Source organism: Mesocricetus auratus, unplaced genomic scaffold, assembly GCF_017639785.1.
Source record: "Mesocricetus auratus isolate SY011 unplaced genomic scaffold, BCM_Maur_2.0 Super-Scaffold_4256, whole genome shotgun sequence".
NCBI lineage: Eukaryota > Metazoa > Chordata > Mammalia > Rodentia > Cricetidae > Mesocricetus > Mesocricetus auratus.
Genome location: NW_024429182.1, coordinates 16354189 through 16368328, shown reverse-complemented (window position 1 = coordinate 16368328; position 14140 = coordinate 16354189). Strand labels below are relative to the sequence as shown.

General features: G+C 53.9%; 1 protein-coding gene across 1 annotated transcript; it reads left to right on the top strand.

The window, feature by feature from the left end:
• The first annotated feature begins 7006 nt into the window (after positions 1-7006).
• Tlx1 (T cell leukemia homeobox 1) lies at positions 7007-13308 on the top strand. Its single transcript, XM_005063540.4, has 3 exons — positions 7007-7915; positions 9919-10120; positions 12301-13308. The coding sequence occupies exons 1-3, from the start codon at positions 7339-7341 to the stop codon at positions 12521-12523; spliced, it is 1002 nt and encodes a 333-aa protein (XP_005063597.1). The 5' UTR covers positions 7007-7338; the 3' UTR covers positions 12524-13308.
• Positions 13309-14140: the final 832 nt, after the last annotated feature.

Genomic DNA, 14140 nt, shown 5'->3' with positions numbered 1-14140 from the left:
GCACTGAGCCCACCCCTCCACACACAAACCACACTCATTAGGGTACTTCATTGGTCCCACCTCCTGAGGCCCTAGATCCTCCAGACTAGATAGGGACATCCGGAACCCGGTACAGAAGAGAGCCCCAGACACGAGTGCGCGAAGGAGGGTCGCCCCCCCCTCACCTCAGCTCCCTCTCCTCAGTCCCATTAATCACAGAGTCACAGTCCAGTTGGGGATCCCTGGCGCCCAGTGCTGCACACAGTCTGCGGGACAATGGGATTATTTCCGCGGGGAGAGGCCGCCTCGGGCCGGGGCTCAGGCGGCTGCGCCTCCTTCCTTCAATCGGTCCCTCGGTACCCTACCAGCGCCTGCGGCGGCCGGAACGGGTGGCAGAGCGGACGCGGGTGGCGTGCGGGTGGCAGGGCTAGGCCTACCTAATTCAATTAGCTGCGCGGCCAACGCTTCCTTGCAACTCTGGGCCCGCGGGGGCTCCGGCTCCCCGCAGCTGCTCTTTGTGCACAGAGTCTATGCATATGGATTGGGTCCCTCCCTGTGGTTTTCCCCCACCCCACTTCTGGCACCTGCGGCTCGCCCCGCCTCTGTCCTGTCCTCCTACCCCTCTCAGGCGACCTTGACTTTCCCCGAAAGTTGGGGAAGTAGTAATTGTATATGAGTTCAACGTGAACCTTTTTGAGTGAGATCGCAGAGGAAAGGTGGAGTGTCTGTCTGTTTGTTAGTTTTGTTGCGAATATTATCTGAAGGTCTTTGTGGAACTGCGAGGGCCGAGTACCCGCAGGTCTACTGGAGAACTGCTGCGTGCCTCTATTTTCATGCAGTGACCCGCACAGGGGCGTGTGCATGGAGAGGGGTTGGGTTAGTTTTGTTCTGGTCTGAACTGAGAGGTTGCAATCGAGAGCACCTGCAGGTACCGGGTATGGCCCCGAAGGAAAAAGTGTCTGAGTGATACCGGCACTTCGGAATGCTGCCACAGGAGAACCACTGTGAGATTGAGGCTAGTCTGGCTAGCGAGACCCTGTCTCAAAAGCAAACACCAAAATCTTTGTGAACGTCTGAGTGTTCACACTGGAAGAACTATCTGCACACGCTTGTGTGGGAGTGCAAGTATGTGTGTCTGCGTGTGGGAGGGGGCCAACCTGAATCTTGAAGCGTGGGGCATGTGAATCCAATGGGTGTTTTGCCGTTTGTGTAGAGGGTGTGGTTGTCTGCACAGTCAGACTATGTGGCACTATTACCCCACCAGCCGACTGCAGCAGTCCGTTCTCCTCACCCTTCAGTATTTTTCTGCTGGAGGAGCTTGGAGAGTTAACGTCAAATCCAGATTCCAGTTCAGCTCTTATATTGGAGGTGGCTGGGTGTGCCGGACTCCATACTTCATCCTGCAGTGGGGTCCTAGCCAGCTTTCCCAGTTTCCCACTCCAAGCACACTCATTCAGCCCCACAGGCAGCCATGGCTTCAAACCTGTATCTGGAGTGGCGAGGGGACCACTAGACCTGCCCACACCGGGTAGTTCTCTGGACTACCTGAGGAAGTCAGGTTTCCCAGATCTGCAAGGATCCATCCACGTTCCCCTCAACCAAGCCCTCCCTCAACTGTGACTCACAAGTGGCATCCATGCTCCCATATGAAGAGATGAGGAACCTGTGCTACGCCATCTAGAAGAGGTTAGAGCGGTGAACCAGCATGAAAGCTTGCCCAATGCCCAATTCCACACGTGAGGTCCACAAAGGAAGTCCCATGTGTCACAGGGAATAGATGATGCTGGCCCTCCGAAGGTATGCCAGCACTGGCTGGTGACCCCTAAGGACTCTTCCACATCTTAACCTGGGGTCCACCCGCAGACGCTGTCTACTGTGTAAATACCACCTTGCAGACTCACATGGACAATAGAGTGGATTCCTGGAATGGGAACTCTTGCCAGGGAGGCTAGCCTGTGGGGGCAGGACCAAGAAAGTCTGTCCTGCCCTGAGTATTCTCCCAGACCACATAGATCTTATCCTTTCTGGGGTTCTGGCACCCTGAGAGAATACTTAGCATCAAACATATTCTAGTCCAAAGCATTTTTGCCCAGATTCTCTTGGGAAGAAGTTTGTCAGGGAAAGGCAGGAAGCTTTATGCCAAGAGTGAATGGCACCCCAAGGAAGGACCCTATTCCAGAGAGACCTAACTGCCCAGCTTTAATGGACCCTGGTGGGAAGAGAAAATTACCCTAATCTCAGGTAAAAACTGGGTTGAAACCTAGTGAACAGAGGGTGTCTGTCTATCCCCACCCTTTTGTCCTCTGCCCATTCAAGGTCCTTCCTCTGATGGGGGGACATGTGTCAGCCCTTCTATTGGACAGACTGCTAGTCTCTCATTTTAGGATTGAGTGGGGTTGTGATTAGGCAGGGGTTATGAGAGGCTGGCCTGGAACCAGGCCCCAGACCTGAGGAAGAATCTTTGTATTGTGACTGACCAGTCTATCCTGCTCAGTCTCCCTTTCCTTGCAATCCAGGTACTAGAGACTGCCATCCACCCAAACCCACCCCTAGCAGAGGGTCCTTCTCCATGTCTTTGAGTCCTCAAATCCCTGACAGCTCCTGTCTGCTGGAAGGGAGCCTTAGTAAAGGCTGCTTTACTAAGGTAGATGAGCAAGGCAGAGGGGACACCTCCAGGACGCAGGCCCAATGATCCCACTGTTTTACACACCCCTTCACACGCTTCTCACCGCTTCTCTTTCTCTGCCCCCCCCATACTCTGTTCCACCCTAGGCCCAGGTGTGGCAATTTTCCTGACAGCTACACTAGAAAATAAGGCCTCTCTCCCACAGGTACCAAACCTGACGTGATTGCTACAGGCATCCATTCACACATGTATGCACACCACAGAGGACAGCCATAGAGACAGGGCGCATGGATTCCGTTCCAGCAACCTCACGGCACTTACATGCTGACGGCCACACACCTCCTTAGGTGACAGCACAGCTGCAGAGACAACCCGGGCTGCCTTTCTCTTCCACCAGTCTTGCCAACATGTGACTTGTGGCGCTGTCTCACTATGACCCAGCCTGACCCATCACAGACGATAAATATTCATGGGGAAAACATTTCAAATTCCCCTTCAAAGACAAGACGTGCCCATGACATCTGCACAGGCCATCCAGGCCTCACTGTTAGACTTTCACACCCAACTTTCCCACACAGTCCCACAGACACAAAGTAATTAAGTTACCACACATATCCCTAAGCCAAAGGACAACCCCTGGCCCAGGGGTCTCTCCCACTGGAAGCTGTTGGGGTCCAAAGAGGACTCCCTCTGGGGGCCTCCGCCTTCTTCCCCTCCCCCTCCCCAGCCTCAGTTCCAGCTGCTCCTCTTTTAATTGGAGGTGCTTCTTTATTCTGCAGGCAGCAAGAGGGAGCTGGTACTGAGAGGCGTGGTTGCCAGGTGGCCTTGGGAGGACCAGAGAGAAGGGTGGGAAGCTACCTAGACAACATGCATGGCAAGAGTCAAGTTTAGCAGTGAGGAAGTGCCTTGTGTTAAGTGGAGTACCTTGTGCTAAGTGGAGTCCAGGGTGCCACTTCCCAGAATTCAGTGCCTGGGTTTGCTGGGGTGGATAACAAAAATGACAGAATTAGGAGGGTTGGTGGAAAGATTACTACTGTGGTCCAGGGCACCCAGGACATCTCCAGTGATCTGTAAGTCCTGCTTCCTCTCCCTCCCTCCTCTTCTCTGCATCAGAATCACAGATGCTTCAGAATCACAGATGCTGTACCAAAGGAGCAACGTGCTTAGGTAACACTGTTGCGAGGAGGAGAGGGGCCAGAGCTCAACAAAGCCAGCTCTTCTGGTCTTAAAATGGATGCTAAGTGATAAGCAGTGGGGCTTTCCCGGCTACCCCAGGACAAATACCAACACAGTGGACTCACAGAACTCCTGCCTTCCAGGACTGGATTCAGATATAAAAAAAAGTGACTCAGAAAATAGGTTGCTAGGGCAGGGGAAAACCAAAGAACCCCTGGGCTGCTGGGTTTTGTTAGCCACACAATCTTAGCAGGTTGTTGTGACCTCTGCCAAGCTTTGCCTGGGCCAGCAAGGGTGAAGCATCCTCTCAGATACCCTGGACATCCGATGCTAGATCTGATGAGTTTAAGAGGTGGGCCGACAGGAGTTGGGAGAGGCAGGATAGGAAGGCAATGGGACCAGAAAGATACAGTGTTGCAGGGAGAGAGAGGGCAGAGTATGTGAAACATTCAAGTGGTTTCCTGCAAAGACCTGAGAATGTCAGAAAGATGTTGCTCTGAAGATGATGAACTGTGGCAGGCAGAACTGTGGTTAGACTAGCAGAAGCAAGCCTTCTGGGGTCTAGCCTCAAGGATGCTACAGGGCCCTCCGCCATAATTTTCAACCTCAAATAGAAGTAGTTTTAGGTATTGAGTTTCCTCTTCTGCCTATGGAACCTTGAACAAATTGTCTTTTATTTAAAATGGCATCGAAGGGTCTGGAGAGTTGGCTCGGTGATTGACAGCACTTGATATTCTTGCAGAAAGGACCAGGACTCAGTTGCCAGAACCCACATGGTAGCTCACAATCAGGCATAACTCCAATTCCAGGCGCTCAGACACCCTCTTCTGGCCTCTGTAGGTACCAGACATGCTCTAGGTACATATGAATACATGCAGGGAAAGCACTCATACACACACACACACACACACACACACACACACACAACAGAACAAAAAATCTAAAATTTTTAAGTGATGTGTAATTCACATCCCATACTTCTCAAATTTTAAGAATGCGCAGTTCAGTGACTTTTAGAACACTCGTGAAGTTTCGCAGCCATCACCAACACCTAATTTCAGAAAGTTTCCATCATCCCCAATGAAACTCTGCACTCTGTGGCAATCATTTCCCCACTGCTCCCAGCCCTGGCAGCCATCATGAATCTACTTTCTGTCCCGTGGAGTTCTCTATCATGGCAGCTTTACATAAATGCTCTGTACAATGTGTGTGCCTTTGGGCCGGCTTTTTTCACTTAGCACATTTCCTAGGTTCATCTTCATTGTGGTATGAGCAATCACTTGCTTCCCTTTTATGGTGGAGTAATGTTCTATTTTGTTTACTTGTTCATCTGTTGATGGACAAATGGGATGGTCCGTGCTTTCTAGCTGCTAGAAACAGTACTGCTATGGATATTCACTCAGCATTATAGGTATAAGTATTGGGCCATTCCCATCAACTTCTTAGGGTTGGTATGGGTTTTAATGAATGTGTGATGTGGTGTCTGACACAGTAGCTTCTCAGAAAATAATTATGCTGCTTTCTGCTCTAGATCTTTCAAGATAAGAGGAAGGAAGAATGCACTCACGTTTAGACAAAGTCCCAAGTAATTTAGGGAACTGTGTGGGTCAAGGCACAGGGTAGACTCTGGTTGGATGAGGGCAAAACCTGGGCAGGAGGTGAAGCTCTGAGCTCCTGGGTTTGTTTAGTGTCCACAGCTGCCAGCTCATGTCTTAAATGAACATCTGCCCTCCTGGCTGGAGGATAAGCTAGAGCATTTATCTTCCAAAGATGGCATCGAGTTTCTGTAGTTATCCATAATGCCGAGTTCTGTCTTATCCTTCTTAGCTTATTGTCTGACCCATGTTTAGAACACAAGTTCTTTGAGACAGTTTGCTGTCTCCCCACAGTGCCTAGAAAGTGCCAGGCACATTTTAAGTACACAAATATTTTTGGGTGCGTCACCCATTTATTACTAATTCAAGATGAGCATATTTTATTTGCTGGGGCTGTATCGGGAGGGGACAGATATAATATGGCATTTCCTGCCTCTGAGAATGGCTCTTCAAGTGAAGGTGACAGACAGATGTGGCCAAAACAAACAGATGACAATGGGACTTGGTGAGTAGAGTCGCAGTTTTCACGTGTTAGCATTTTGCCTGTTAGAGACCCTCCCCCCTCCCGGGTTGAGTATGAAATGGACCTGAAATAGATCAAAAAGCACAGCCTATGCTTTCCTATCCCAGAACTTGGCTCCTAGGAGGCAACAGACTTTCCCTGTTGGAGAGGAGAGAGAGGGGAGACAGAGAAGGGAGTTCCCTCCTCAGCCCGGCGGCAGAGGGAAAACTTTAAAAGGCCCAGCTTTGTCCTGGACGCTCTTCCCCATCCCAGTCCCACCAGCTCCAGCCCCCCCCCCCAAGCCATAAGACCCAAGGCCTCCCTCCAAGGATTCGATTCTAAAAGCAGAGAAATAACTCCGTCTCCTCACAACAGCCCCGAGTCTGGGCTAGGTGAAAGGTGGAAAGCAATGTAAACCCAGAGGGGTTCATTCAGACCTCGGAGGGATCGCTTTTAGGCACATCTGCTTATTCAAAACGAAGGGGGACCGTGAGGGACCTAGCACTCCAGCACAAGTCCCAAGCCAATCATTTGACTTGTGTCTGCGCTTCAGGATGACTCCTCTTTCCTCAAATTCTCTAAGAGGCTGAGCTGCAGTGGCTGCTAATTTTTATAACAATATATAGGCAGTTTGTTCATAGGACCTGTTTTAAAGGACAAGCCTGAACTCACCGTCCTGCCTCGGGGCCTGGGCTCCATACCTGGGGAGTAGACAGTCTTCTACTTTCTAACAAGCTGGACTTGAAGTTGCAGTAAATCGCCTGGTTGAGTGACAGGTGTTTCCCAGCTCAGCCCTTGGGGAGATTCTCCAGTTGGGCAGGACACCTGTCCCCAGGGGCCTGGTGGGCTGGACTCCTTTGGCCCTGTTCAAAGTGAGGGGGGTGGTTCCTGCCAGGCCTGGGAAAGGGCTCTGATTTCCCTCTCCTTGGGTCCGTCTGTCTGTCGTCTCTGGGAGTGTCTGCTTGCTGTTCTTTCCTTTCTCGTTTTAAACCTCTCGCTGTGGTATTCCTCTTTTCTCTTCGCTGGAACTACTTAGGGCCCTGATCTCGTTCCTGTGTCTCTGGCTCCGGCATCTGTCTGGGCTCCTGGCCTCCTTCTCCCCCTCCCTTCCCCTCCCCCGCGCTGTCATTCACCCGGCTCCTCTCCACGCACAGCCAATGGAGAGACCCGGCCGAAACAGCTAGGCTCGCTCGCTCAGGGCTTTTTCGCCCGGTGATTGATGTCCCAGAGTCAACGGCGAGCGAGCAGCCGGAGAAGGGAAGGAGAAGCCGGAGAGGGGAAGAATATAGCCCCCCCCCCGCCTTTCTCCCCTCCCCCATACTTTGGCCCTTCTGCGCACTTCGCCTTCAAGTCTCAGCGTAGCCTGGAGCCGCGGTTGCCTCCGCGCCCCTGCCAGCTACCGGGGTAGTCCAGCGTAGCGAGCGTCCGCGCCCGGGCCCCCGCGTGGGGCCGGGGCCAGCATGGAGCACCTGGGTCCGCACCATCTCCACCCGGGCCACGCAGAGCCCATCAGCTTCGGCATCGATCAGATCCTCAACAGCCCCGACCAGGGAGGCTGCATGGGGCCCGCTTCGCGCCTCCAGGACGGAGAATACGGCCTTGGCTGTTTGGTCGGAGGCGCCTACACTTACGGTGGCGGGGGTTCCGCCGCTGGGGCGGGGGCCGGGGCCACAGGAGCTTATGGCACCGGTGGCCCGGGTGGTCCCGGCGGCCCGGCGGGCGGCGGCGGCGGTGCCTGCAGCATGGGCCCACTGGCCGGCTCCTACAACGTGAACATGGCCTTGGCGGGCGGCCCTGGTCCGGGTGGCGGCGGCGGCGGCGGGGGCGCTGGCGGCGCGGGGGCGCTGAGCGCTGCAGGGGTGATCCGGGTGCCCGCACACAGGCCACTGGCCGGAGCGGTGGCTCATCCCCAGCCCCTGGCCACTGGCTTGCCTACCGTGCCCTCTGTGCCTGCGGTGCCTGGTGTCAACAACCTCACCGGCCTCACCTTCCCCTGGATGGAGAGTAACCGCAGATACACAAAGGACAGGTTCACAGGTGAGTCCGGCCCGCGCACGCCCCGCCTGGCCGTGGCTCGGGCTCCGTGCTACCCCTACCCTGCTTGGTCGCTCCTTGAAGCTTTTTGAGCGCCAGGTTGCCTAGCGCCTCTGCGCGCCGCGGCGTTCCCCAAGTTCAGTCTCCTGCAGGATTCTATGTGCTAAGAATCGTTAAGCTCCAAGAGTTCTTGCAGCTCGAGCACTTCTGTCTCTGCTCTGGATAGAAGCAAACCTTGGTCCCCTCTCGGGATCCCCAGTCAGGCAGAGGGTAGAGGGCTGTAGATTCGAACCACCTCTGTCAACAGTTGAGGCTTGCAGGTCTGAGAAAGCATGCCATGTGAGCAAAACATTTTTTTTCTGTCCTTGCTGCGGTTTACTGTAGCAGGCCAGGAGCCCCAGAATTAGGCACAAGAAAAGGTTCTCCTTCCTCTTGTCCCCTACTCCACACACATGCTTGGGTGTTCTGAGCTCTGGTACGGGTCGCTGCAGATCTGCAATGGCCTCAAGCCTCGGTGAAGGAACCGACCCAGCCAGCTTTCTTCCCGGCTTCTTCAGGGTCAGCGGCAGCAAGGGACTGGGCCGCTCTTAGCTCTTCGTTTTCAACCTCAGTATCTCTCCCAGGGGTCTGTCTCCGATTTCTGGGATGAATAATGCACCCGCCTGGCTAGCGAGTTGGCTAAAGGGTAACTCCTGGAACCAGCACGCTCTCGGTGGCGGCCAGCTGCTGGGCTCTCGGCGGCTCCCTCCCCTCGGCGGCGGTAGCTCGCTCTGCCCTGGTTTCGGTTCACCCGGTCCCAGCTCTGGCATGCCCTCTTCCCCGGTGCTCGCTTCCTGCTGGTTGCCTTTAGCTGTTCCCGGATCCTGAGACTGTGAGTGGTCCCAGGCAAGTTCAGACCCCAAATGTTAAGGATTGGTTTCCAGTTAGCTGTTGGGCCTTAGAGAGGGGAGGTAGGAGGTTTAGGCTGCTGCTTGTGGCTGGGACTCCCCAGGCAAGTTCCATGCCTTAACTGCGAAGTGTGTGTGTGTGTGTGTGTGTGTGTGTGTGTGTGTGTGTGTGTTCATATGGAAAGAACAGTCTAATAGCTAGACCTGTCCAGGCCACCCAAAGTTACCCTAGGTCCCTGCTTCTGTTACAGACAGCACAGGAGAGACTGTCCCCAGGCCCCGAACAGACTTTGGGACCATAGCAGAAAAGGGAAAACCTTTGTGTTCACTGTGGGGTATCCAAGAAGGGTTCTTGGTCAAGGGACTCCCGGTGAGACGACCAAAGTCCTCTCATGAGGGAGGAGACAAGGCCTAGGGCCTGTCTCTCTCTCCTACTCAGTCTTGAGGGGCTTTGCTAAAATCCACACTACAAGCCCCCTGACGCGTGGTTGTGTGTGTGTGTGTGTGTGTGTCCCACAGAGAGCCTACTATAAGAAAGGTATCTGGTACAGGCCTGCTCCGGGGAGTCACAGTCAACCACAGCAGCAGGCCTGAAGGAGGTTCTGAGCGAGTATATGACCATAGTTCCCTGTTGCCCTGCGTCCTATAGCTTGTCTAGGTGTGCATCCTTGTTTGTGGGAGTACAGATCTGGAAGTTTGTAGCTATATCTGCTATGTGAGTGTGGGGCTGTGACCAGGACTCAGAAAAGGTTGCTTTTGGAGTAACGCTTTTAAGTTTAGTGGCAGAGGTTGGCGAAGCTTGGTGTTTAACTGCCCCTGGGTGGGGGAGAGGGGAGCCCCAGGGGAAGTGGACGGGATCTCCGAAGCCCCAGGCAAGCAGGTTTCCGAAGTGGTGGCGTCAGCCTGCGGCCAGGAGGGAGTCTTTTGCGGGTCCCGGGCTTGGAGTGAAGGGTTGCTGGGAAGATCGCTGCCTTGCTTGTAAGGGGGTCTAACCAATGTGCTCTGACTCGCGGGGTGTCCGGCCTGGGACGCCTCCTGACGCTCTGCCGCTTGCCTCTGCCGTCTGTCTGTCTCCCGCTCCAGTGGCCCTCTCACCCTTCACTGTAACACGCCGTATAGGTCACCCCTATCAGAACCGGACGCCCCCTAAGAAGAAGAAGCCGCGCACATCTTTCACACGCCTGCAGATCTGTGAGCTGGAAAAGCGCTTCCACCGCCAGAAGTACTTGGCTTCGGCGGAGCGCGCTGCTCTGGCCAAGGCGCTCAAAATGACCGATGCGCAGGTCAAAACCTGGTTCCAGAACCGGCGGACGAAGTGGAGGTGAGCTGGCGGGGCCGACGGGGCCGAGCGGTCTCGGCGGAGCAGGCTTTCTCTGCTTCTTTTGGGTTGCACACACTCCCCCTTGTTTGCTGGTTTCCGATCGCTTTAGACATGTGGGCTCCTACAGTCACCCGGGACTACAAACAATGGAGGGCAGTAGACTGGTGGGGTTGGAGAAATGTGTTTTAAGAGGAGCGGCAGGGCTTTCTAGACAGCACACTCTATCCGGTGTAGACTCGGCTGGTTTCTGCCTCTGAGGCAAACAGGCCTATAGACCAGCCTATGCATCCGGACTTCTGTGCCCAGGGAGTCCTTTGATTACCCAGCTGCTTTTACTGGGTGGAACCTTCCCTGACCCTATGAGCTGGAGACAGAATAGCCCGCGCCAGGTTTCTGCGCTCCAGCCGGACTCTCCGCGGAGCGTCTGGGGCCCCTGACTGCCGGCTGCCGCTGCTTATTGCTTCCTCCCTAGGCGCGTGAGCTCTGCGCAGTCTTCTCCCGTCCTAGAAGGGGAAAATCAATCTGTGCCGGCTGTGGCGGGGATTCTCGGGTCCCACTGAAAGGGGGAGATCAATTAGGAGCAGATGGGTGTGCGTGAGAAAGAAAGACGTTTTCCCTTCTGACATACGACAACAGCACTTACCAGGCTCTCACGCTGTTGAGTTTTATTTTTCCGAATGCATGTGCCTCGACCTTGCTCGTGGTCTGCTCACCTTCCCCCAGTGCTCACGAATCACACACACCCTTTATTCTCATGCCCACCCTTTCTCGCACCCTTGGGCCTTTCCTCACACCTTGTCCGCAGTCTGGCTTCGCCTTGAGGCTGGGCGTCTCAGCTCAGACCCTGGGGAGGCATGTGGCATGAGTCTGGGCAAAGTCGGCGGCGCCGCTCCGGGCGGGCCTGGGGCAGGAGGAAGGAATTGGAGTTTCCTCTTTTTCTGAATGAAGGCGAGGAATCTGCCTGGGATTCCGCCTCCGAGGCCACAAAGGAAGCCCTGGCCCTGTGAATCGGCTGCCCCCCACCAACATTCCTGTGGCTGGGGAAGGAGTGGGGAACGTGACTTCAGTCCTCTGGAAAGCTAGGAAAAGCGGGGAGCAGGGCTCGCTGAGGGAGCAGGGCTCGCTGAGGAGGGTGGCCCGTGCGCTCCAAGCTTAAGGTGGGGAAGGGTGGTGGTGGGCAGAAAGCCATCCACAGGCAAAGAGAGAAACTTAAACACAAAGGAACCAAGATTCCTCATTTTAGAAGAAAATAAAAAAATTAAGGTAGGAAGTGGGGTGGATGACGGAGAAATGCCAGGAGCAAGGAGTCTGTGTGAAAAGGAAGATAACAGATTATTTTAAAACATGGTCGAACAATTTCCCCTAATTCAGAGAAAACAGAGGGATGGAAAGAAAACACGGGATAAAACAGCATGAAGGGAAACATTTGGGCAGTTTAGAAATTCATGGAATCCAGGAAGATGAGAGACAGAAAGACAAGGAAAAGTCAGGAAGCCGCTGTGCGAGCAGGCCAGGCCGGCGTCCGCCCCGCCTCGGGCAGAGCCGAAGGCTTCAAGCGGCTTCATCGATCGCCTACAAATTGCTTCTGGAGGCCCCGGGGACTCCCATTAGGTCTGTCCACCTTAGAGACAGACGTTTGATCTCAGTTGACAGGGTGGAGGGGAGGCATTAAATGGAATAAGTGAGTCATTGCCTCCCAAGACCGCCTGGGAGGAAGCTAGTGGGTCCAGCGGGAGCTTAGGGACACAGGATTTCTGAGGCCTCGGCGGCTGGAGGAGAGAAGGAAAAGACAGGTCTTTCTTCTGGTCCTCCTTCTGTGCCTTCATGAGGTAGGGCTTGTCGGGCTTGGGATAGCACTTGGTCTTGGGATAAGTCAGCCTACCAGTGGGTGCCGGTGAGACTGTCGGTGCTGCGCTTTAATGGAGGAGGCCCAGCAGGTTAGGACCCTTGGGTTTTTTCATGCTCCTCTAGGATACTTCTGCTGTATCCATTTTGGGGTTCCCAAAAAGGTTGTTGTTTTTTGTGACAATCATGACCCCCAAGAGTGGAGAGTGCATTAAAGGGGTCCATACAGGAGCTCAGGGGTGGATAAGGGGCTATCTCCTGGGATCCAACTGCGGGCCTGCGCAGGCGCACGAAGAGGGTGAGTCTTGGCTGTTAACAGCTTGTTCCCAATGCAGGCGACAGACAGCAGAGGAGCGAGAGGCCGAGAGGCAGCAGGCGAACCGCATCCTCTTGCAGCTGCAGCAGGAGGCTTTCCAGAAGAGCCTGGCCCAGCCCCTGCCGGCAGACCCCCTGTGTGTGCACAACTCGTCGCTCTTTGCCCTGCAGAACCTGCAGCCCTGGTCTGACGACTCCACGAAAATCACCAGTGTCACGTCGGTGGCTTCGGCCTGCGAGTGAGCCTGTACCTCCACTCAGTGGGACCCAAGCCCAGTTGAGAGCTCTCCGGAGAACCAATGCTCTCTCCACCCTTTCTGACTGCACGCAGGACGGGGACGGGGACTTTTCTGGCACGGCTGCCAAGCCCCGGATCCACACACCTGTGGACACTGTTCCGTCTTCGGTGGAAGAGGGCTGGGGAGAGAGGCGGAGACCTCTTTCCAAAAGCCGGTGTGATCCTGCCCCACTCTGGAACTGTTCAGAGTCCTCTCCGTTTTCCTCTATTTCATTTTATTCTGATTTTAATATGGGACAGACAGATCCAAGGGAAGTGGGGCTTGCAAGGGCTTCTGGGATCTCCAGGCTATCTGTACTAGAGCTGGAAACCTCCCTATGCCCAGGCACGCACAGAGGTGATACCACTGTCCCTCCAGGTGTGTCTCCCCACAGCCACACACTATGACCGAGTATCATGCACGCTCGGGATCTTAGCAGTGACCCTCGCTGTTAGGCATAGTCCTGGGTGGCTCCTCAAACACAAGGCCATAGTCACACTGTGACACAACAGCCCCCACACACCAGCCAGAGTTGGCCCATCACAGCACATCAGAGCAGCACCCAGGTATGCACAGACAGGCTTCACACAAATTCAGCCCATTTCTCCAGATCCTGTTTGGGGAGGGGGGTAAGTTATGCACTTATAAGGTGTTTTCTGTGTAATCATTTTATAAAGTGCTTGTGTAATTTATGTGGAAAATAATAAAAGCCTCCGGTTCAGGAGCTGGAGCTGCTCCTTGCCGAGCCCAGCATTTTGCAGCTACTTGAGTTTGGTGCAAGCTGGGGTTGAAGAAATAGCATCTAGTATCTGAGCTTGAGGGATTGATGGGGGGGAGAGAGAGAGAGAGAGAGAGAGAGAGAGAGAGAGAGAGAGAGAGAGAGAGAGAGAGAGAGAGAGAGAGACTGGTGGGGAAAAGCTGAGGGGATCCAGGCTTATATTGAGCTATTGCTAGCATTTGAGAGCATGGGGTAGGTGTTTCTGGGAGCGGATGTTACTGTTAGTGAATGACTGAAATGGTATTGAAGGTGTGATTATGTTTGTAGTTTAATATAAAAAAGTTTGTTTCTCCTTAAGTTGCAAATCAAAACTATCATTGTATTACAACAGTAGTGTGTGTGTGTGTGTGAGAGAGAGAGAGAGAGACAGAGAGAGAGACAGAGAGACAGAGAGAGAGAGAGAGAGAGAGAGAGAGAGAGGGAGGGAGGGAGAGAGAGAGAGACCATAGACCATGTAAGAATGTGACTGTTGTTTGGCTGATTTTGTGATTCTCATTTTTCTGATTGTATATAAATCAGGTTAATGTGCATGAAAGTACATATTCGTTTTCTTTGTGACTCTATTTTGTGGTGTGTGTTTCTGATTGTGTATCATCTCTAATTGTATGTGAGGGATAACCATGTGTGCCATGTTTTAACTGCACACTGTGTAATTGGGGGGCGTGTGGCTCATTGTGGGAGGCTGTCTCGGCAAGTGATAGTATGTGGCTGTGTGAGAGTAGTTATAATCGGGCACTGATGATGTCTGGATGTGGTGGTGCTGGTACATTGTGAGCCCGGGACAGGCAGTGCTCTAGGAGACTG

Excerpts from the sequence above, each read along its gene's own strand:
- Tlx1 (XM_005063540.4), top strand. The coding sequence starts at position 7,339 with ATGGAGCACCTGGGTCCGCACCATCTCCACCCGGGCCACGCAGAGCCC. Across the intron at positions 7,916-9,918 it reads CACAAAGGACAGGTTCACAG|GTCACCCCTATCAGAACCGG; the intron begins GTGAGTCCGGCC and ends CACGCCGTATAG. Across the intron at positions 10,121-12,300 it reads AACCGGCGGACGAAGTGGAG|GCGACAGACAGCAGAGGAGC; the intron begins GTGAGCTGGCGG and ends TTCCCAATGCAG.